The 24,262-nt window shown below is 40.5% G+C and overlaps 1 protein-coding gene across 1 annotated transcript in view; it reads left to right on the top strand.

The window, feature by feature from the left end:
• DNAAF9 (dynein axonemal assembly factor 9) overlaps positions 1 to 24,262 on the top strand; it is a 71,110-nt gene that overhangs the window by 24,975 nt on the left and 21,873 nt on the right. The window contains exons 8-22 of the mRNA XM_086464286.1: positions 2,204 to 2,302; positions 2,876 to 2,931; positions 4,069 to 4,204; positions 5,832 to 5,913; positions 7,034 to 7,070; positions 9,671 to 9,758; positions 10,179 to 10,255; positions 10,547 to 10,591; positions 11,047 to 11,092; positions 11,437 to 11,548; positions 12,475 to 12,545; positions 13,283 to 13,333; positions 14,154 to 14,241; positions 17,811 to 17,914; positions 21,276 to 21,422. Coding sequence (XP_086320412.1) covers positions 2,204 to 2,302; positions 2,876 to 2,931; positions 4,069 to 4,204; positions 5,832 to 5,913; positions 7,034 to 7,070; positions 9,671 to 9,758; positions 10,179 to 10,255; positions 10,547 to 10,591; positions 11,047 to 11,092; positions 11,437 to 11,548; positions 12,475 to 12,545; positions 13,283 to 13,333; positions 14,154 to 14,241; positions 17,811 to 17,914; positions 21,276 to 21,422 — 1,239 coding nt within the window. The remainder of the gene's footprint in view (positions 1 to 2,203; positions 2,303 to 2,875; positions 2,932 to 4,068; positions 4,205 to 5,831; positions 5,914 to 7,033; positions 7,071 to 9,670; positions 9,759 to 10,178; positions 10,256 to 10,546; positions 10,592 to 11,046; positions 11,093 to 11,436; positions 11,549 to 12,474; positions 12,546 to 13,282; positions 13,334 to 14,153; positions 14,242 to 17,810; positions 17,915 to 21,275; positions 21,423 to 24,262) is intronic.

Below are 24,262 nucleotides of genomic sequence, written 5' to 3'. Positions count from 1 at the left end.
ACTGGCTCTGCACGCTGTTATTCTCAGGGTCTCTTTCCTTTCCTCAAATCTACCACGAAGTCCACAAAACATGAGAATACCTTGTCTTGGATTCCTTGATTTTCTTAATTTGCCTGCAGTTCTCCTAAAAGCTGTTCTAAATGGTGTGACTATTCTTCAGGTCATAGGGCTGTGCACGAAGTACAGAAAGTTGGTATGTTTGTGTGAGTTAATCCTCCTTTTGCAACAAGGGGGGGGAAAAAAACCTCCTTAACACACAGCCATTCCTCCAGGAGAAAACTCTCTCAGGGTTGCTTTGCAACCGCTTTAGGCGGGTAACAGTGACACACAGTGGCTGCCCTGATGCTTTGTGAAGCACAAACATGCAGTATGAAGTGATTCCTCATTTCGATGCTGTGGTCTGGTCTCTCTGATCTAGAGAAGAAATCAATGTTAATTTTTTTTATCAGTTTCTAGCTTGGCAGCAAAGTAGGCTTTTAATGTGTAGCAAGTTCAGCAGTAAGTATCCTTTATTAATAAAAATACTGGTCATTCACACCAATTTGGTTGTTTAATCAACTGCTGTAATGAAAATTACAATGTCATACAGTTTCCAAGGCTGCCAGTCTAAATAGTCGCTCTCTGATCCTTCACTTGCCCCTTCCTGGGGAAGAGAGATAAATAAATGGGACTTTTCTTGTGCCTGATAAGTCTACCCTGGAGCAGACCTATTTATCCTGTTTTGGCCTTTTAAACTTCAAAGTTGTTGTTAAATTGACTTCAGATTTTTCTGGGAAAAAAATAAATGAATGGGCTTTTCATACAACTCTGGTTTCATAGAAATTGGTGATTTTAAAAATGACTAATTTTATCGATGAGGATGAAGTTATGTGATCTTAAGGAGTGTTTGAAACTGATATATGTTTATACTTTTTTTGTGAACACAGCTGTGATTTCAAAAAGTTCTGATTTGAACTCTGGGATTTAAAAGAATGTGCTGTACAATATTGGCATGTTCCAAAAAATGGACAAAAGCACTTTTTAGTTCTTAACTTCCATGAAAAGCTTATTTGAGACTGGAATATTCTGCGACGACAGTTTCTCCCTCTAAAAGAGAACCTTCACTTTAAACCTCTGAATATAGACTTGATTAGTATTTTGGAAGGCTTGTAAGATTTCATCGACATTCACCCTCTAAATTTCATTTATTGCTGCGTTAACGACGTGGCTGAAGTAAAATACCGTGTAATACTTACACCACTGCTAAAATCGGAGATCTGGGTTTGCCTGTTGTATATATCTGAAAAACTACACTTTCTAAAGTCAGGATGTCTCTCATCTTCCAAGTTAGCATGTGACAGGTAACTGAAAGTAATCTTGAGAGCATTTAAAATTTGCCTGGTTCTGTAAGGTTCCTGCTTTGTCAGCATGACGTGCTCTTTTCTTTTTATTGACTCTGATTTTTTTTTTTTTAATTAATTTGGATTCAGCACTTACCTGTAGTTATCTTCATTTTTTTTGTTCTGCTTTAATGAGGTGTTACTAATTTTCCTTTTCCACTTACATTTTTTTTTATGAATGCAGATAAAGAAGTGACTGTCTGCCACTTGCATATCCTGAGCTTCCCAAATTCCCCACCCTGTTCCTCATTTTGCCCAAATTCCCCACCCTGTTCCTCATTTTGCCCAAATTCCCCACCCTGTTCCTCATTTTGCCCAAATTCCCCACCCTGTTCCTCATTTTCTGACCAGAAATTTAGTTAATGTCAGATACAAATTGCTGCAGAACGTATGCAGATTTAAAAATTGAAAGTTAAATCTGTCCAAGTGTTCATTTTGGAAGTCTCAGGGGAATAGTGAGGTCGGAGTTACGAGTGATCTCAAACCAGAGTACTTCCTTAGGTTAAAAACAGATAGTGCAGGGCTCTGGTCCTTTTGCTTCTCCTGCCTCTTCTCTCCCCCAAACCCCCAACCCCAAATAAACAAAAAACCCCCCATCTATAAAAAGACCCTCTAAAACGCAGCAGAAAGTCTTTTATCTTTTAAAATCTGTTTATGTTCTAGTATTTACCGTATTCTCTTGGGCAGGGTGTGTTCTGTACCGCGTAGGGAAATGTAATCTATGTTGTTCTAAAGCAGTTTGGGTTCTTTCAGTGCTATCTCTGACTTCCTTCCCCTGCTATAACATTTGCCTTACTAAGTAACGTCGAACATTTTCCTTCTAGGATTTAATCATTTTTGAACACCAGTGGACCAGCTTTTTTGCGAATTTTGATACTGAAATTCCCTTCATTCTGGAGCTATCGGAATCTCAGGCGGGGGAGGTATGTCTGCTTCAGTAATGCTTGGAAGTGCTAGTGTCAGCCACGCAGAAGGCATCAGTATTCAGCGTTGGGGTTTGGTTTGGTTTTTCTCCCTACCCCATCTCACCTTTCATTTTGAGAAGTAGAAATTGGTGGGTTTTGGTATTTTTTATGTTCACCACCTGCCTGTCCATGGTGTGATGGCTGGTGTAATCCAGTCGAGTTGTTGTTCCCTTAGTTGATCTACATCTGCACAATAAATCCCTGTTTGTAGGTCAATTGATGTTCATTTTGGTGGAAGCTCTGGCGTGTGCACGCCCTAACAAGCTGAGGTTGCACGTGTCAGATTTCAAACATAACTGGTGGTAGCGGACAGCATGGGTGAAAACAGCGCAGAACCTTTTGTGAACACAGCTTTTTAAGTATATATGGGACTTAATGGTGTTTGGGTTGGTTCGTGGAGGCTGGAAGTAGGTTTTGAGGGTTCAGGAGTTTTCTCTGAAAAGGGTAATTCAGGATTGTTAATGACAGCGAGGATATGTCACACTTTCTGTTCATTTACTTGTTAATTTTTTTTTCTTTAATCCTTCACAGCCGTTCAGAAGTTATTTCAGTCACGGAATGATCTCAAGCCATATAACAGATAACAGGTATTACTCATTATTCCCTGTGAAATTGCAGTGTCACTAGTACCTCGATACGTTATTTCGATCTCTGATGCCATAATGCTTGTAATTCCTTTTGGGACCATCTCAGTATATCGTGTCTCTTCTTTGGCTATCTAAAAAAAAATGTGCAAAGGCACTTCTGGGAAGGATAAGCCGAATTTTCATGGGATTTAATGCTGTAGTTATTATATATACAACGCCAATATGCTTGAAACCGTCCACCTTGTGGATTCTAACATGATCAGTTTCTTGATGGTCAGATACCTAAACAAACTCAGGAACTTATTACACAGGACAGCTACGTTTGACAATATCGGTCCTATTTATGTGATACTGAAACCCAATTAAAATATGAAGGTTGCAGAAGTCAGTACACTTCTGCGAGTCACAATGTGCACAAAACCAATGCTTAAAACAGGGCAGTTAAACCCAAATCTTAGCCAGCGTCGGCTGGGAAGTACAGGTCAGCTTCGTTTTATTTCAAAATAGCATTTCGACTGAGGGAGGAAGGTTGGTTGTCATGTGTTGCAAAACCAAACATTCTGCTGTTTTGAGCTAAATAAAGGTTGCTTAGCGACTTGAATGTCTCTGCAGATTCTTCTTTATTTGGATTTAAACAGTGGAGTTCAATGTCCTTTATTGTTTTCAGCATCCTATGTTGTTTGCATTTAAATAATGAAAAGAAAAACCTTGACCTCTCCAGCTGAGTCTTGGGCTCAAAGCCAGAACTAAAACCAAAATAGCTTTGTTTCATTCCAATATAGTCATTTCAGGGTTTTTCAAGCTGGTAAATTTTAACCTAGTCAGCTTTTCAAGGCAATTTATTTTAAAAAAGAGGAAAAAACCCCCTTCTAATAGCATTTGGGAAAGAGCCTTGAGAGATGTTCTGGTATATGAAAGAAATTATAGTCTTGTTTAATTCAAGTAGGGTTTTTTTTTTCTTTGGAGCTTGGTCTTTTCAATGGGAGGCTTTCTGCAGCTGTAGTAATTATTTTTTTTTCCTACTCTTTTAGTGGGAAATTCAGTAGCTGCTCCATCAGACTTGAAAGCTTTGGTTTCATTTATTATTTGTACATTTTCTTCAAGTATTTTGGTGGTGATACCCTCTCTTCTCCTTAGCCCTAGCCGGCAGCCCTTTGTTCTGTTTGGTAGCCACTCAACTAAGGAAAATTTGAACTCTGGTAACTTTAATTTTCCGTCAGAAGGACATCTTGTTCGAAACACTGGCCTTGGTGGAAGCACTGCTAAGCATATGGTAAGGCTTTTATGTAGTTATCTGGTACTTCGAAGCAGTGTATATTTTCCTTTTCTTTGTATATTTTTTTATGCCCTTAAAATGCTTACTTTCCGTGAGTTAAGTACCCAATTCTTCTTAACATATAAAAACACGTTACCATAACAATTGGTCAGTTTAAGGAACAATTTCCTTTTTCTTTCTCTTTCCAAGCCAAACTATACTGGATGTTTAATCAGGGACTGCTGAATGCATTAAAATATTTTTTTCCCCTGTAAATAGACAACTCCTTAAACACTTGTGGTGCTGTAAAGGTCTGGGGTGGGGGAGAGGGAAATGCGGTTTGTGGGGATGTAGCCCACAAAGTGAAAATCTTCCTGCTGGTAGCTGATGATGTACTTAACTGTGACACACAGATTTTGTTTTAATCAGAATTGTTCAGCTGTTTCTTAAAAAGAAGCGGAAAGACACTGCTTTTGATAATGACGTTGTGAATAGATAGGGGATACCTGTGTGCACCCAAATTTCCGCGTCAGCTTCGGCAACTGAACAGTTCCTGAAACTCTGAAAGTCTTTCTGGTGTTCAAAGAATGTTCAGATCAAGTTGTAAGATTAACTTGTTTCCATTTTCAAGTAAAAGCTTAGTTTTAAAAGATATGATGAGGTCGATGGCTTGTTGCACCGCCGCGCAGGGGACCTAACTGGGGAAGCGCCCCCAGGGAATTCAGATCCTCTGGCTGGCTGGGCTGGGGCCGTCAGAAGGTACCTCGCAGCGAAGGAGGAGAGGTAGCGTGCAGATTGCCTGGTGTAGCTCTCCCTGCGAGCCGATTTCCAGGGGCTTGGGAGTGTCCGTCAGTGGTGCGAGTCCAGTCTGTGCTGCTGAGGAGGTGGATGTGGTTGAGTCCAGGTCATCGTGGAGTGAGCGTATGATTGAGGGAGTGAGTTTATGATCTTGATGTGACAACATTTCGTGCATAAGTTGCCTCCGGGATGGATGGACGTGGGTATTCTGGACACGTTGCATGTGTCACAAGCCTGAGAGAGAATTGTTTTAGCGTCCCGGTGAAATCTCATCCTCCATTTGCTGCTCTCTCTAACCCTTTTTCTGTAAAAACACTTCCAATTTTCTTTCTTCTCCTCTTGTTAACATTCTCATTAAGACCATTTGATACCTTTCGAAATGCAAGTACCATTTTATTCTGATGTACTTGCTCCATCTGTTGTCCTCGGATTCTGATGTTGTTCTTAAAAGGTGGTTTATTTACAGGTACAGGTGATACTGTTTTAATAGGGTGTCATGAAAATAGTAAATGAGACCAAGTGCAAGCATAGTTATGGGAACCTGACACACTTTCCTCTTCATGAAAAGAGCAGTTGACATAGGAAATTGAAAACACATGCTTAACGCTTATGGAAGTCAGAGCTCATCTCCTTTCCAAGGGCTTTCAACCATTCAGGTCAAGTCAAAAGTGAAATATACCTTTGAAAACGTAAGTTGCTTTTTTAAAATCCAGTTAAGTCTGTGTCGTACACTTCTGTAGTATGTCAGTGGTTAGAAGACTTAAGGGGAACTTAGCTTATTGTTAATTATTGCACCAATTGTTTTTTTACTAAGGTCTTTTTGTGTCTCATTAATACTGACAACTAGGTAGTGCAGTGTGTGTCTCCAAAGGGACCTCTGGCTTGTTCAAGGACCTATTTTTTTGGAACTACTCACATTCCTTTCCTGGGTAAGTATATTAAAAATACCAAGCAGTAATTTAAGGCAGTTACTCTCTTTTAATTGCTACAAAATTTAAGGCAGTTACTCTCTTTTAATTGCTACAAATTTTAAATAACGATGGCTTGGATTCCTTTATGAGCATTAGGCCATGGAGCGGTAGGTACTGTGTAGTTCCGTAGCCAGTGCATGGCGTCACAGCAGACCATCATTCCGTGGCACATCCTACCTTCACGGGTGAAAATCTGTCGGATACTCGCAGAGAACGATTCAGAGGTCAAGAAGGGTGTTTGTGTCCGCATCAGAATGTGGTGGGAAGGCAGTGCCTGAGTGTGCGGGCCTTTCACAAGGGCTAGGTAAACATTTGAGCCCATGTTCCTGTTGATAGAAAAACAGTCCCCAAAAATACAGTAATTCAAAGTGGTAGTTGTCAAATAAGCTTCCTTTTTTTTTTTTTTTTTTTTAATTGACAAAATAATTGAGGATTTTTTTAAAAGGATAGAGAAAATTCTTTTGACTTTAATCCTTTATCCTCTGGTTTGGGTCCGATATAGTGTGTTACAACAGCTGTCTTCCCTAATAAAAAGAAGCCATGTGAAACTTTTCAGAGCAATTTTCATACCCGTTTAAAATGGCTGCATGAGTCTATGGATGAAGTCAGTCTCCTTAGGGTTACTCCAGATCTCGAAACCATACCCAGCTCAGAAAGTATCCGAAGAGGAGGTGGTTGAAGGCTTGCAAAAGGGAAGGCATTACAGTGCGTGTTTGCTCTAGTTGTGCTTTTTCCCGGGCATCCAGGAATGGCCACTTTGGGAGACAGGGTGCAGCATGAGAGGGATCTCTGTTCTGACCCAGTACAGCCAGTTTTGGGGGATGCAGGGCTTAGCCTTGGCCGTTGTATGTGCTGGCTGTACTGACGTGAGTTAACCTGCGCTTTGCTTTTGGTAAAATCTGCAAACAAGCTGCAGTTATATAAAATATATAAAAATATATAAAATATATATATATATATAAAAATAAATACTGGATAACTGTCACGTAAGATAAGCAGCAGAAATGCTGTGCCCAAGGAGTTCTGTGTAAACGCTTCTGAAAGTGCTTAAACCAAACATTTTTTGGTTTTGATACAGGAAATGACAATGAGACGCACAAGCAAGCGGAACAAGTGTAAGCTGCCAACTTTTTCTTATTCCTTAACTCTTCACTCTTTCTACCTTGTTGCAGTAGGTCAAAACCGCTTTTAGTCAGCAGTGGCTGTTGGCATTTGCAGAGCTGCATTATTATTTGGAATAACGTGGATGTGAAAGGGTTTCAAAGGCAAATTGCTCATTGAGCAAACTAGGAGTGGTTGGGGAGACATCCCTTCTGCTGCACAGCAATGTAGGACAGGAAATACTAGTGAATTTTGCTTAAATTTTAGTAAAACTGTTCTGTCTCAACACGTAGTTGAATCACTTTAAAATGTACTTCATATCACTGAGGGGGAAAGTATCTGTAACTGAATGGGAACACACATAAAAGTCAAAGTAATTTTCGGACTACTTTCATTAAGCGAAATAATGTGTAAGGTTTTATAACGGTTAGTGAGAACGCCAACAGGGAGCACTCAAACTTGCAAAGAAATTTCACTGTGTTAAAGGATAGATAAAAGTTGAACTTCTGGATTTTTTTTTATTAATAAGCCACAAAGCTTCCGCACATTTTGACCTTCACAAACTAAGACTTTGTTTATCCGTGTTGATGTCCACTTCCCTGCGTGCTGTAGATACCTGTCAAGCTTTAAGAACGTGGTAGATGATCCGCTTTGGTACTGCGCTCAGTCTTGATAAACCAGACCTTTCGTCAGAGATTCTGTCCTTCCTAGTTAGAATAATTTTAGGATCCCGTTCTTGCTTCTGCAGCGGAGCAGTTTGGAAACCTGCATGACGTGTTAGCAAGACATTAAAGAGGTGTCAGAAGGTAGTGGTGACCTTTTGTGCTACGTCCTGTTGACTTTTGGTCATTGTGAGACAGTTCTCAAAGACGTAAAAGCGAAGTTACTACACTGACCAACAGCATTTTCACTTTTTATAGTGAATTTCGAGTGGTAATTTTACTTGCATATATGTTCTGCTCAAATATATAGAATGTTTCTTGTCCTCCTTCTAAAAAGCTTTGTTCTAAACACAGTTCTAACCGAGATGGCTAGAGAAGTTCTAAGCAAAGCAGATGTTGGTTGACAGAGGCAGTATTTTATATGAGAATATGTTTTTCTTAGAAGCATCCCTGTATTGGATCAAATAATCTAGTTTCAACAACAGCAGCCAGATTAGCATTTCTGGCAAAACTGACCTCATGATTTTGGAATTGGTTTGCAGTTGAGTCCTGTAAGTGGTGCTTATATTTGTCAATGTTTTGCAATGAAATAAGAAGTGGAAAAATATTTCATAGGCACTATTCAGTCCAAATTTGGCTGGATGTAGGAAGCAGAATTGCAACCTAGAGTGCAGATTGGCTGGAGTGGATAAACTGACTGTAACTTGAAGTATCCCTGGGGTAAATCTCATGGGTTTATTTTTTTTAAGAAAATACCATTTTCTGTTTTGCATTGTTAGTGTTAAAATTTTTTAAATGGGAAGAAAAGTAAGGGAACTGTAGCATGTTAATGTAAAGCAGAGCCCACTGTGAGGTGTTTTCTTGTAAATATATATGTGAATTTGAGTGAAAATAGGAATGGTTGCAGAGTTAGGAGGAATTACACACATTTCCTGTAATGAGTGTGTACTGAAAACATAAGTTAAATGCATCTGTTAGTACCTGAAATTACATAGAAGAAACCTCAAAAGGCAGTAAGAAAGTTTGATTTTAAAATCTCTTACTGCTGTTGGGGATGAAGTTCAAGCACAAGCAGTGGTGCATTTTGAGGTTCCTTTGTGCTGGGCCACACTTGGGAGCTTCAGATGCTTTTTTCCATCCTTCAGGAATGCTTTGCATAGGCCTGAAGTGCTGTATCCTCCTCTTCCCTCCCCCCTCTTCCATCCCTTAACGTCTCACAGTTGCAGAGGAGCGATGAGAGGAGTTAAAGTTCGGGGATGTCGGGCTGCTTTGTCGATCTGCTTATCTTTTTGTTCTAATTTAGCTGGCAGACAGAGGCTGATGTTTCTTAGTTGGGCGCAGGTGGTTGTTTTTCTGGAGCTGTAACTATGGCAGTAGCTCTAAGTCGCTTCTGGCTTCACCTAACCTTTGTTTCCTTCTGTACTGTGTTTTTTCAGTTCCCTTTTAGGAAGGGGATCGGACTAAGCTGTGCTGTAGGTGTGCTCAAAAGCTTGTGGTGACTGGTTTGTTTTGGTATCGTTTTTGCTTGACACGCTCCAGAACAAGTCAGTCCCTGAAGTCAGTTCGCTCTGTTTTCCAGTTTTGCTTTTGCAGAACAGGGGGATACCAGTCTGTTCTTGCTGGGATATTTGGGATGTGATCCTCAACACAACTGCAGCAAAAGTCAACCGTAAAACACTGTTTTTTTTTTTCCTTGACTGATGAGAGTAGGGATATGTTTGGGCACAGAGGTTTTCTCCAACATATTCTGTAATTTGAGCAATTTACTTGCTCTAATTTATTTTTTTTTTAAAAATGGAAAGGTTAAGTATAAAGCTATTTCTACACTTACTTGAACAAGGACCCCTTCCATATAAGGGAGTTGTGTTATGAGGGGAAAAACTGCTCCTTTAAACAGAGGAGGAAGAAAACTCTATCTGTCTAGTAAATGTTGTGTTTGTATTTCTCTTCAGTACGCTGTTGTCGCAAATATATACTGCTGTTGTAGAGGCTGTGCTTGCTGGCATTGAGTGCTATGCTAAAACTTCCACTGAATCCAAGGTAAATGAAGCACCCGTTCTGTACGCTGTGATTGTTGATTTGGATTGCTTGCCATAGAAGATCCCATGCAAACCAAAATTTAAAAAGAAAAAAAACCCCAACTGTTTCAGTCAACTGCGTAACATTAATGAGGTTCATACCGTGGCCTCCAACCAGTCTCTCTGAATTCTGTTTTTTTAAAAAAAGAAATTTCAGAGTGTATGTAATCTTATCCATCTGCAATTGTTTTGCCATTTTCTGTGAGTTTTCCTAACCTTATAGTGAGGAAAATCAGACATGTGAAAGAACAAATTTTAGCCTGGTGCATCAGTGTGTTTCCGTTTAGTGTGTGGTCTCTTGTTTATCTTACGGGTGCTCCTGTAGCTGCTGGGATTCGGAAGTAGGGGAAAAGATATTTTATTCTCAATTTCCTTTTTTCAGGCAAAGGAGGCAGCAGAGCAGACGCTCATGTCTGTGTTAGATACCCTTCACTCAACACAACTTAAAACTGCATTACGGTGCGTATTGTCAGCTATTTATTGACCGATCTGTTGTGTCAATGCGTTACCTTCTTTTGGGAGAAAATATGTCAAATGTTTAATTTTAAACTGAACTTGCATGACTGCCCAATTCCCAGACTTCATAATGCATTCAGACTTTTAAAATCATGATCATTATTCCATTTTTCTTTTCCTGCTTTCTTAATCACTTCAGCAGTTATTTTGCTTTAAATCTATTATTGCTTTTTTTTTTTACATGTAGAAGAAGTATAAAACACCTTTTTCATCAGTACAATTTCTGTTCTACAGCTCCAAAATCGCTTTTCAAATTCAGGCTGTGAATAATCATGGAAGGTCTGTATCACTGTCTTATGCTTCTTGTTATTAATTAGTGATTTTAATGCAGTAAAACGTTTCTTTTTCTTGTCTTGGAACTTCTGAGAAAACATTGCATTTGATTATTTCATACAAGACGCTGTTGTGCATGAGAGAGTTTAATGATTTCCTATCTAATTCTGTGGAATCTTAATAACATTTTAAAAAATCTAAAACAACTGGGCAGACCAATTTTATTAACTGCTAATGAGTAGAAGCAGCGTGAGCTCATTAAGAGTTTCCTTTTAAAAAAATGTGCGTTGAACTTAGTTGATATCGCAAGCTTGGGCTTTTTCAATCCCCACGCCGTCTAAATGACTGAAATGGCCTGCACAAATAAGAGTTTATTTTAAAATTAAATAGTTCTTTTGGCTGCTCTGAAGCCACTCAAAATGATCTAACCTTTAAATATCTGATTATTATTATTGTTCTAGAATTACTCCACTAGATAATGAGGATAGCCTGAGTTTGATTAAAACGGTGAGTAAGCTGTTCGGTGTTCTGATTATACATTTTATTAGAAAGTAGAGCTCGAGTGGCTTTTTTTATGAGGCATGCTGAGATTTTTTTATCTTTGTGAGCCCAAATGTAAGGGGAGAGATGAGAGAGATTTCAGATGCTGAAACCGAGGCAGGATTGAGTTTTAACGCGAAGCGAGACAGTGGAATTTGGAATAAAACATTAGAGTTGTGATCTCGGACTTTCCACCGCAACGTAGAAGTGGTGTTTTACGGGGTTTAAAACACACAGATTTTTCTGCTTCAATGGAAATGTTTCAAGTTCTGCTTTCTCTTCCTTTCTGTCCAACTGTTTGATTGCTGTAGGCCTCTATGATGGTATTTGACATTCCAGACTTGCTCACGGGAAGAGGATGCTTGGGATCTGTTGTCTTTTCAGAGTCCTTTCTAACATCACAGATACAAGTGAAAGAAAAAGGTAACTATTTTAAATTCTAACACCCATGTTGGTGGTTGTTCTGTTAGCTTTGGTGCGACGGAAGTAGCAACAGGGCTTCTGATGGATGTTGTTACTATTAACGTTAGGGTTTTAAGCCTTTGGGTTGATTAGAAGACCCAAATGTTTTAGCTTGCTAGATCTTGAGGGTCAAGTTTCTCTAACCTCGCTGAAAGGACTTTGGGTTTTATGGCTGCCTTGTGATACAGCAGGGCTGAGGTGTAACAGTACCCTTCCGAAATTTTTCTTCAGTCTGAGTGAATGTTTTCCGTTGTACGAGGAAATTCGAACGGCTCTCTTCCGTCACTTCTGCAACACCCATTTTACACAATATGTTTTAATTTCAGTTGCTCTTTGCTTGGAAGAGATGTAACAAAACTAGAAGAGGATGTGATTTGTAGAAAGCTTGGGTTTGGAGCAGTCTTACACTTAAAATACAGGTTACTGAGTGATTTCCGTAACCTTAGACAAGTGCGTATTTTCCAGATTGTTTAGATATGACAAAGATAGGTAGTTACTGAGGTTGTCTGAACAATATTTATGGAGTTACTGAGGTTGTCTGAACAATATTTATGGACTCTTGTGTCCGGAAAGGCTGGGGGTTTTTAACCATGGGAGTTGGAACGCTTTTGGTGGGGAGGAGAGCGAAGGAAGAAGCCGTACGCCAAGCCCAGAATAAAAGGAGGGTTTCTTTGGTATCGTGTAGCAGCTCTGTGTATGTTACAGCACAGGACGACTGGGAGCTAGTCTACTGTGAAAGCTTCTCTTAAACACTCAGAAGTCCTTAAAATAATGAGGAAATTGTCGTATTTCCTAAAGAAATTTCAAGTCGTTAAAGTCACTTACTGAACAGTCTGAAGTACATGGATGGTATTATACTGCTTTGCTTTCCATTTACTTCCCTGCAGATGGCAGCATTAATTCAGAAACCAGCCACATAATACTGACTGCGGCTATCCCAAGATACGCTTCTTGGCTGGTTAGTACGCAAAAACTTGTTTGGGTTGTTTTCTAGACGTGCAGATTCACAAAGGAGAACTTGTCATGAAAGTGCAGATGTATGAGGAAAAAGTATGGAACTTGGGCACTGAAACAGAGTATTAGTACATTAATACTCTTTTGGTTTTTGAATTTGGGCATGAAGTGAAAAACTAATAAGTGGAAACAGCCTGATGGTTCCATTCATAACACAAGTTTTAAATGATTTCATTTTCGCCACTTCAGTTTTGTAGCCGTGTAAAGGCCTGGGTGGTTTTCAAGCATGCAGCATCTCTCTTGAAAATTCTGTTGTTGTGGGGCACTTTAGATCCCTTAAATGGCTGTTCCAACAGAAAGAAACGTCTGCTTCCAGACCTCTGATGTACTCCACTGTTAGAGGTGTACTTCCAACGAATGTGATGAGGTTGGACACCATTATGCCCTTGGCAATCTGTACTTCTTAAACACTAACAGTAATAAAAAGTACGACTGACTGGGATACACTACTTTATGTCTATACAACCCTGTTGTAGTCTATAAAACAATTTAATAGGGAGTATCCCCTTGAGTGTCTTCCAAGGAACGATTTCAGTCCCATGGTAACACAGGGTTGAAGAGCACAAAGCTGTCCTTGAAGCACTCTGATCTCAGGACTTTATCTGTGGTACCTAAAGTTCTTGCTGGCCTTGGGTCTTCTTTAATACTAACAATACAAATGGAAACTGTTTCTGGCTACAGGTTGAAGATAGTGATGTGAAACTGTCTGAAAAGGCACAGCACCTATTGAAGGTAAAAGTAAATAGTTTTGTTAAACTATAGAAGTTACACTTCCAAAAAATCTTAGCTGCTAGCAAAACTGGCTTTTATTATGTTTGTTCCTCCTCTTCTGTGAAAGACTTGCCCGTTCTACCCTGTCTTTTTTTCAAATGTTGACCTACAAAAAAAAAGTACATTGTGTGTAAAAGTTTGAGGTTTTCTTTATTTCAAAGAACGGCAAAACCCAAGAACAAATAGAGTTTTAACAAAGCTACGACTTCATGGAAGTCTCGCTAAGTATTACACACGGAGCTCATGTGCTTCAAAAACCCCGAATCTCAGTGCCACTCTACATGCAACTTCCTTTTAACTTAATTAGCATGCTAAATGGCTAAAGGAAAACACTTCAAGCACTATGAAAAAGAAAAGAATTTGGGATCTGGGAACATCGTAAACCACATGAGTTTCACATTTGTGGTTTAATTTGTGGTTACCAGAAATCTTCATTAAAAATAGATTTATTTTCCTGTAATATACTTTTAGTTCAGTAAATTGACAATCAAAAAACAAAAAGCTATGCCTTGTGGTTGTGACGATAACTTGTAACTTAATAGCTGCTGTCAAAACCAAAATGGGGGGAAATGCCTTTCAAAATTATACTGTTGACATCCTGTCTTTCGCTGCTCCTGTATCAAAGCAGTTTAAAAGTTTATCAAAAGTTCTGACAGATGCTGTTTAAAAAAAAAAAAACCCCTTTTCTCTTTTGAAATGAGAAATGAATGAGAAAATATTCTTGCCTGGATTACAGTCCTTGATCCAGTCTGTGACGCTAGTCTTTCTTTTTCCCGTTTAGGAGGACAAATCTTTTCTGGGCACTTTACTCACTGGAGGCGACGGAGCGTATATTTATTCTAGCAATCCCCAGGCCATGCCTGCAGAAGGTGAGATGTGGGGTTTTTTTGATTGCTTATACAGTTCATCCACTTTTTCTTGGTTTTTTGTTTCTTTTTATTTTGTGGGTTTTTTTTTTTTTTACGACAAGAGAGAAGCAGAGTTTCTGGGACTGGCAGATCTACCGATACCATCGTCTTAAGCTTTCTTTCCATTTGCTTTTACAGCTCTCTCTTGTTCAGTTCCATGTCTTACTTTGTCCCCCCAGCCTCTGCTTGAAACTCCTAGTCCTAGGAGGAGGAGTCCTGTCAGAGCCCTAGGCTCGCTTTTGAGGCACGTGTGACTCTCATGTGATTGGCAATGAGGCTTTGCAGACCTGGGAGGTGGCTTTTTCCCATAGTTAACGTTCAAAGTCTTGCACAGACTGGCTGCTTCTGGCCTTACTAGAGGACATGCCATGGATTTTCTGCCTTTCTGCATCTATACGAACACTAGGTTGGAAAGATTGGGCGTTAAGTAGCAACAGGGTGCCATGGGCTCCCAGCTCAAGAAGTGAAGGCAAATATGTGCCTTCTGGGCAGTGTGACTCGTTGCTTGGGATGTAGGATGGGATTAGAACGATTTGCTTCGACGGCCTTGTGTTCTTTGCTCCTACCGAAGCCTCCTCCTGGAGCTGACGTGCTGTTCTGTTTTTTTTTTTTTCCATTGTCATTGTCACTCAGACTTCAGTGCTTGTTAGCACAGATGCTCACTGTATTACAGAAAGATGCCCAGTCTTGGTTCTTTCCAGATTCAATCAAGTTACTGCTTTCTGAAACGAGATTACTAGCAACAGTCTTCGATCATTCCTCCTCTTTTTGTGCCTTTCCCTTCAAGAACCTAAGCGCATGAATATCCCAGTAATAGAACTAAAGACAATTTGGGAGGGGTTTCCCTCACTCTACAGCCTTGCATTAATGAGCTTTTCTTTGCCTTGAACCGATAGATAGTTCTTAAGGCATGATATGTTTATATTCCACTGCACAGAGGAGGTACTGTTGTCACAGGACCGACGTACAACAGATGATAACGAGTATCTGACATCTATGTGCTTAGTGTAAGCTGACAATCTTTAGAGGGAAATCTTTAGCTTTATTGGTTTTGCCGTCGTGCAAGGTGGTGTTGAGGATTAATAATGATGTACAAGGCCATTAAACAGCAACCTTCACATAGCGGAATTTGCTTTTGCCCTAATTGAACGCGTTTTAAAGGAAGAAGGTTAATGCAGAATAACATGTTTGGCTGTTTTGCAATATAGTGCTGAGGGCACCTGATCACTCAGTAAATAACTAGAGAAAGGTGATTTTTTTTTTTTTTTTAAAAATTGATTTTTTTGTCTCTGAAAATGGGCTGTGTGCGCCCCAGTGGAACAATTCACTTTTTTCCCTTTTTTGGGGAGATACTGTAAAGTTAAATGTTTTGATAACTCTTGGGATGGAGAGGTATAAGTAGGTGGTATAAGGACTATTATGTAACACTTCAGCGAGCGAGATATTTCCTTAGGTGTCAAGTGAAAATGAACTTGATCTCGTTCCCTTTCATGTATGCTGCAAGACAGTTTGCTGTGCTCTAATTTGGGCTCCACTGAGGTTGCAGCTATGTGCCTGGCAAGATTAGGTGCAAAAGGTGCTGTCAGTCACTCAGCTTCTCTCTGTCACTTGTGTCTTGCTGTAATAAGGTACACATTCGTGACGAAAATGCATCAGAAAACTTCAGACTGTTAAACCTTTTCCTTTGTATGCTAATACATCTGCTGTCTTACGGGTTTTTGTAGGGCGAACTTAACTGAGTCAGTCAGTCTTGCCAATTGAACTCTCTTTTGTGATTAATCACTTGTGGAAAATAGACAAGTGGTATATCAAGTTGTCCTTGATATAATTCGTTGACTTCCATGGTAAAGGAAGCTGGTTTAGTTTGGATTAATACATACTCTTTTTGGCTTGCTTTTCTGTTACAAAAGAATTAACATCTCTGCCTTCTTTTCCCCACTGACACTTTCTCTGTGAAGTGAGATGTTCTGTGAGATTTGCCAGAAATGTACTTCAGGTGGGTTATTTTATAGAAGGCACATACCTGTGCTGTGCCTTGGATTCGGTGAGCGCTGGAAGCATCGGCAAGGAACGTCTCATGTGTGTGAACTGTTAAACCTCCACATCCCTGTGATTGTGTGTGGCTTTGTCTGCGTTCTACTTGCTCTGAATTTGGAGCTTGAGTTTGTGGTTTCCCAATTTGATAGGAGCTGTCTCTCCAGTCCAATTTTTATGTTAATAGAAGCTTCAGTCTACACCAGTTAGATTCGCAGTGAGCAGAGCCTGTATGGTTTTTAGGGAACTGTTGAAATCGTGTATCTACGTGTGGAGATTTGATTTCGTATCGAGCTCTTTTTTAATTAAAATGAAGGCTTAATACTGAATAATTCTGAAGATCTTATTCTAAGTTGCCATTTCAAGAGGAGAACGTCTTTGTTTATTATTTCTTCCGAGCATTGTTTGATAGATGGAGCTAGATGTGCCGTTGTGTTTAGCTGTGTGTTTTAGTTACTTTGCTGCTTGGCTTGGCTTTTTTTTGAAATGAGTAATGCCTTTTTTTTTTCCTTTTGTTTCCCCCCCCCCCCCCCCACCCCTCTTTAAAGAAAATATTTAACCTTTCCCTTTTGCTGACTCACATGCTTCCCTGGATGAGCTGTGATCCTGCTTTTGATGCCTGGTCCAGCACTGGTAGCAGAGGTCCAGCTGGCAGCCCCTGCATAGCCATTTGTTCATGGCTTTCTGACGACGGTCGGAAATGAGCTCTTTGCAGTTTCTAGCGCTTTGGTGGAATGTTGTTTTTAGCCGTTATCCATCTAGCCTTGCTGTTTCTCATTTTCCAGCTGCTTTCCTTGGTCATGCAGGTTTGTTAAGAACCAAAGTGTCTGTAAGATGGCAAGAAGAACGGCAGGAGAATGAATGCCGTGTCTTTCTTGGCTGTCACTAGACTGGTAGCTTCCAGGGAAATTGCTAGCCCAGTAGCGGTTGTCTCTCTATGCAAAAGAAAATGCAAGTCTGCTGGTAAAGGGCTTTTCGGTTTGAAACTTGGTCTTGGTTAGGAAGTGAAAGGAAAACTGTCGTTTGTTTTGGGTGGTTTGGGTTTTTTTACCGTCTGCATCGTACGTGTTGGTATAACGACATTTTGCTGAAAATCTGACCGACTTGTTAAAACGTTAAAATTTTCAGTTGGTTTGGATATAAGTTTTTCCGAAGTTCTTGTTTTGTCAGTTTTACATTTCTGGAAGTTTGCAGTTCAACATGATGGGGAATTTTTTTGTCTTTCAGAAAAACTCTTTTTTTTTTCCCTAGAAACCACTTACTGTAAATGTTATGTGGCTTTTAAGTCAAATGCAGTCATAGTTGATGATTCCTGCCCGTGCTGAACGCTGCCTAGATGCTATTCTAAATCTCTACCGATAAGTACTGCATGTTAAGTATATCAGAATTCTGCAGGAACATAGATTTCTTCCTCAGAAAGAAGAGGCGTTTGTCACGTGATGCTGAAATATTGGTATATACTCAATGCAATTTTTTTTTTTCCTTTCAAATTCTAGGCAAGTTGTACTTCTTCTCAGATGGCATTCTCTTTTCTGATCCCCACCATGGCAGCATTTCCATTTCAAAGAACCATATGAGTTCCATTTCTCTCTATGATGGCGTGAGTATTTTGTTTGTGGCTACTGTCAAGAAGTTTTTGTCAGTTTTTAACGATACTTCCGTAGGGTACGAGTACAAAGTTTGGATTTCAGTTGCGGTGTAAGTGTGTGTGTAAAACGGTAATAGCTGGTGCAAATCTCTACACTGTAGGTATCGGTTAGCTTAATCAATTAGTGATCAGCTAAACTGTAAGGGGGAGAGAATTTTGTATTGGACTGAGTTATCAATGTGATCTTAATACTGTGGAAAATTGCTTTTTTTTAAAAGAAAAATTGCAGAACGCAGTATTCACAAAACATCTAGCAGTCTTAAGTGGTGGACAGGGAAAAGTTCAAGGCGTTGTGAAGTCATGTGGTGTATTGGAGGGGGGAAACGCTGCCTTCTCTTCAAAATATATTTAACCTTCAGTCAAATGTTCGTGGCAGTGTACTGCTTATCTCTGGAGATGTCACGAGCAGCGTCTGTCTACTGTCGCAGGGCGTTGTGTAACTGACAGGGCGAAGGGAATGACTGGTTCGTGTTTCCCAAGCTGAGGAGCGAGAAGGAAAGGCATATTGCATGTAATTACACATATTCTGGGTAATTACAGTAGAAGACACAATGTTAGGCGTTGACTGTTTCCATTCCTGTGATCAACTTCTGTCGCTTCACTCGGCCGGCTTGCCCCACTAACAGTTTGGTCTCCTGGCTCGGTGGGAGTGGAGAGTTAGGTTAATGCTGGCAGCTCAGCTTTCTGTTTCTCTTCAAGGCAGACACGCTGGGTTAACCATCGCTTTTTCAGAATGGAAAAGAGATTATTTTGGCTCTTTATTGTTTCCTAAGCACTGAAGAAAACCACCAAACCTCTGTTTCCTTTAGTTTCTATTTTCTTCAGGTACAGTATTCCACATGTGTTCAGTGACCTCCAGAAAGCATTGTGTTGCTATGATTTCATCATCTAATGGAGGAAACCAGTAAAATACAATAAAAGTGTGTGATTCAATTGAGGTGAAAACACAGCAGTGAAGAGAATCTTACCTTAGCTGCCTTTTCTTGTATATCGTATTGATTGCCCCTTGGTAGTTTAAGAAGCTATTTTAACACTGACCTTCCTTCTATTGTTTGATTCAAGACACTCACTTTCATAAAACTAGCTATTTATGGGACCTGGCTATCATTCTTGAACTGATGCCAGATTTTTGTGTAAAGCTAAACCTTGACAGCATTTTATTGTTCAACTGACTTGGCATAATACAAGGGTGGAGAGCTCAAAACGTTAAGAAGTGACAGGAGAAGAAGGGTAATTGTTAGTGTGTTTTTTCCAGAAGTTATTACAACAACAGTATTGATGGAAAAGAAAGGATAGTTTAATGAAAGGATTAAAATAAAAGATGGAAGGACTTCAAGTGATGCAAAGTACAGGTTCTTAGCAGCTCTGTCACCATGCCTGCTAGGTGCTTCTCTTTTCAACTTGAAAATCTCCGCACTTCTGCCTCTGGGATGTGCTGCAGGCTCCGGTATTCTGAGATGCTGGGCACCTAGCTACCACTTAAGCCCCTGAAGTTTTTGGGGCTTGTAGACATGGACTGCGTGGAGGACAGGGTGGATTCCTCACAAAACTGTACCATGAAGGTTTAAAGCAGAAACCATCCCAGTTTTAGCAGAGTCAAGCATAAAACTCCCATCTCGAAAGGCAGCATTATTCTAGCTCAGTACCAGCTGTTCTGGGAGTAAAAGAAAACGCAACAGACTGCACTGCCACCCAGTCTCCAAACCCCCGTGATTACTTCTTTTTCTTCTGTGGCTGTTCAGTGTCTCAAACTGTACCAAGGCATCTTTACTGTATGGAGCCTAAGAGGCTGTGTGCTTGGTTTTAAGGTCTTATTTAAGACTGAGTATTTCAGCTTGTAAGTGCCTGAATCTAGCCTTCATTTTGGCCATCAATCAAGTAAACCAATATCACTAAGTAATACTTAGATTTCACAACAACATTGATGTCTTGTACAACTTCGAACTGGATTCTTTTAACCTAATATCTGTGGGGATTATTGCTGCTTCTTTTCAGCTTTTCTCAATTTGTAGAACAACCCTAAACATTTTCCAGGGGGAGGAGCACAGGCTCTTGGACACTTCTCGTGCAGATTGCAGCATGTATAAGTTGGCCTTCTAGTCTCTTCTCATGAAATCTGTATCCTGCAGAATCCAGGATCTGTGGACCATGTTCCAAAAGCCATTTTCTCTTAAGAGAAACTGTTCTCTCTCAGGAGAACGTTTTTGTTTGTTCCTCAGTAACCTCAATGACTTTGAGAGGATTACTTTTATAATTAATCCCTCAGTCAGCAAAGCACAGAGATTCTGTTTGCAGATGTCTCTGAATTGATACAGATTCTTATGTGTTTCCCAACTTGAGCTTTTTCATCTTGAAAATTAGTAAGCAGAGTTTTGCCCACTTCTCCTGGTCAAAGGGAGATGGATGCTAACTGATTTGTCATTGGAACCCTAAGTAATGGAATCCCCATTTTCCAGGGATGTTTCACGCTGCTGAATTGTACTGTTTTTCTCATGCTTTGGTGTGGAAACACTTACAAATCAAAGCTTGAGCAGAAAGCACTTCAGCGTCCTGCCAAGTTGTACGTAAATGCCTATCTTGAAATCCAGAAAACCGAGGGTTGGTGTTGTTTTATTAGAACAAAAATCGGACAACCTGAGTTCGGTGCTTCTGAGGGAGACCAGCCTTGAGGGCTTCAGCTTCCTGTTGGTGAAGACACAATTCAGGTGAAGAAGCAATAGAGTCAGTAGAACTTGTACTCGTTAAAGGATCGGAGACAAACAGGACGCTTCCAACACGCAAGTGACCTACGCTTTAAGTTGCAGGCCTGACAGTGGTATCTCGTTGCAGCACGGTTCCTTTCAGGTCAGAAACTCAAGAGCGTGGTATAAAAAAGTTTCCAAGAGCACCATGCCATCCTTCTTATCTTTTTTAGCTGACACTTAATTCATTCTTCCAGAGTATCTGTGTCACCGGAGATGTGTGGGTATAGATGAAGGTGGCTTTGTTGTGAAGCATGAGCGGAGGAAAGGGCTAAAGGTCCGGTTTTTGGTGCAGGGAGAAGAGCAGATATTAAAATGCTTAGGTGCTTAGAAGAATCTCAGGTGCTTTCTTTCAAGCTTGTGATATCTCTCGCAGCTGCAGAGTAGGAACTGAGAAGCGCTGTAAGTGATCCTTCTGCTCTGTGTCTGCTCTGTGCAAAGCTAATGAATGTTCAGATCTTTGGGCGTGCCTAGCTGTGACATAATAGTTCTCTTCTGATCTCTATTTAATATATTAAGCCTTTCTTTCACTGTCAGTAACTGTTAATTTGTCCTGTTTCTTCCTTTTCTAGGATTCAACCAGTATTGTTGCTGCTCTCTTCATAGACATCAAAAGTTCCTTGCTTGCCCATCTACCAATTGAATTCCATACCCGAGACAACTTCTTGATGATTGCACTTTTCCCCAAAACAAAGATTTATAAAGCTTTTTATTCGCAGGTAAAGTAAAAAAGAGATTGGTTTGGGGGTGGGGGGGGGGGAAGCACACAATTATTCTTTGTGTTTCAGGTGAGAGGCAAGGGTCAATTTGTTAATGTCTGTCTGAACTAATTAAATTTGGAAGGAAGAGGGGGTTATTTCTCATGGTAGTTTAGCCATTAAAGCTTGTCACCTGATCAGTAAATACAGGAAAGGTTGAAGTTCAAGGTTGTTCTTGCATCAGTCTTCCCAAGTGAAACCCTTCCCTGTGTCTCAGTGAACAAGCACAGTTTAGAAAGGAGAAGGGGCGGTTAACGCTGAGGGAGCAAGTTAAGAAATACATTGAAAACCTCCTCTGTGAAACTGGATGGGATTCGGGGAAGGTATGGAGAGAGATGGCTGATGGGATTGAGGCTGCTTATGTAAAATTTTGTGTAAAAATGTATGTAAAATTTTTATGGAAAATCAGGGGGCTGCAGCAGGGAGGACTGTCACAGACAGCTCTCTCGGTAGCGGCAGGTAACAAGGGGCAGTAACCGTAGTTTGCTGCTTCGAAGAGGCAAACTGAATGTTAGGAGGAGGTTGGTGCAGTGACCGGAACGGGTCACCCGGACAGTGTATCTCCACTTTTGAAGACTTCAAAAACTTGGCCAGGCAAGGTCATGGCCGAGCTGATCTGTACTGCCCGCAACAGTCCTCCTCGGAGCAGGAGGTGGGTCTGGAGACCTCCAGAGGCTCTCCCGCGACCCGAAACGGATCCTCTGGGTGACCTTTGGCATCTGCCTCGCAGACAGGATTGCCATGGACTGCCCTGCCGTGTAGACCTTCCCAGGAACGTTACTGCTCCCGATCTTAGGAACTGTGTGAGAAACTTTGACTTACATCTGCATTTCTAGCGATTGTGTCGCTCGTTAAGTTTAACGCTCGCCATGTGCCTTCGTTTTGTCTTCTGAAGCCAGCGAGTGCTCTAAAAGCTTGTTTTCTAGTAGTTGCATTTTAAATGTAGCACTGGTGTATAATTGGCTGCAGCAATTGTGTGTAGTGGCAGAGGTTCTATTGTGGGGGTGTTTTTTGTGGTTAGACACATTTGGATCGTGATCCTGAGGGAAGTTTTGTTAAAGTCTTTAAGTATCCCATATGGCATTGTATTATTCTCTGAAGTAGATGGGCTTCGTGCATTGTAACGCAGAGGCTTTTAATAAACGGAGCTTTATAACAATAGCACTTTTGAGGAAATGAGCCTGGAGATGTTAGGACTTCACAAGGGTTTTAGTGTGTGATCCCAACACTGGACTGGAAAAGACCACCTAGCTCAGTGAGTAGTCCCCACTGGTTGTATTAATGTTACCATAAAATTTCTCCTCCTTTTTTTTTCCCTTAAGTGTTTAGATTCCTCCCACTGTTCCGCTGTGTGAGTGGTGGGGAAGATTTTGTTTGATTGGTTTTGAATTTTCAGCCTATTTTATTTGTGTGTCTGTTTTTTACCTTTGCTCTACCAGCAGACATCCTTGAGGTATTTGGAAATTTCGGACCTATTCTTTCTGGCTTATTTGGCCTAATAAAATAAAAGCAGATTGTTTTTAATCTATGCTTATAAAAAGTTCTTTTCCTCTGATAGTTGTAATACTTTTCTTTTTTTGGCTGTAGATATCCAAACTGTGTGTAGTATCTGAGATAAGAGTGTTTGTTTCTTGTATAGAGGCAATAATAGTTCTCTCTTCTGAAAATGTTCAGAGCTACACTTGGCTTGCCTTTAGTTTTCGCTGCTGCCTTGAATTAATAGATTGTGCTCATTTTTTTGAGAAACTCGCTCAGGTCCTTAATCTTTTGCTACCCATTGATACTCCAGCTGATTCTAGAAATGTTTGTGTGCTCGTTCTTGCTTTCATGCTTACCTTCCTCCTCTTTTTCTTCCTGATTCTTCCATTCTTGCAGTTAGATCTATTTCTCTGTGAAGCACCTCAATGCTGTGTAGGCTGTCTCCCAACTTAGTTCCCCCCAAATGCTGTCACTTCAATCTGTGCCAGATTGATTGCAAAGCGTGTCACGGGGCATTCTCTAAGCAACTCTGCTGGTGAATGCCCCCAGCCTTCTGCTGCTTTTTTTTTTTTGGGGCGCTATTTATTCTGGTCCTCCTCTGAGTTAGCTTTTTGCCCCACAGTTCCATGCTGAGTTTCATTTTCTGCAGCACCACACCAGTTGCTTTGCTCAAGTTCAAGTGGGCGAAACATGTCTTTTGTCTTGAAGATGTTATCTCCTGAACGAAAACTATTCCTAAGATCAAGCGTACCTGATTGTGTAAGCCATCGAAAGATATTACTGTATTTTGTTAGCGTATTCCTTCAGGTATCTGTTGATTTCTTCCAAATTTCTTTCCGCAAGTCTGCGTGCCAGTGAAGTCGCACGGACGTAGCAGTCATTCTACAGATCTCTACTTAACAAAGAATCACTAAAACGTGGGCCTTAGTTTTACTCTTCCGCAATCCTACGGCATGATACCTCGCTTACTGGGCCCCTGCTTTAATTATGCCAAGCCTCCTGGAATCGGGGAATGGCAGTTTCCCCTTCCTCCAGATCTGAGCGTATGAAATTCTTTGTAACTGAGACAGTTGCAAGATTTTGAGCGCACAGAACTGGAATCTGGTTTTCAGATCCTTTCGCATCCTCACCCCAATTGGTAGGGGAGGAAAGTGGGCTGAGGCTTTGGGACGTACTGATTTCTCTGGTTTTCTTCACCTTCTCTAATGCCATAGCAGTCTTTTTTTTAAGTTTTCGTTAAGTTGTACAGAAAGGGCTGATTTGTTTCCATTGAGTTCTGTCTCAGTCTGACCTGTGTTTTCACTTTATCCCTAGCCCTTTGA

This window comes from Leptosomus discolor, chromosome 4, assembly GCF_034619465.1.
Source record: "Leptosomus discolor isolate bLepDis1 chromosome 4, bLepDis1.hap2, whole genome shotgun sequence".
Taxonomy (NCBI): Eukaryota; Metazoa; Chordata; class Aves; order Leptosomiformes; family Leptosomidae; genus Leptosomus; species Leptosomus discolor.
Note: the sequence above shows the minus strand (reverse complement) of the source record. Positions and strands in the feature narration are given on the sequence as shown.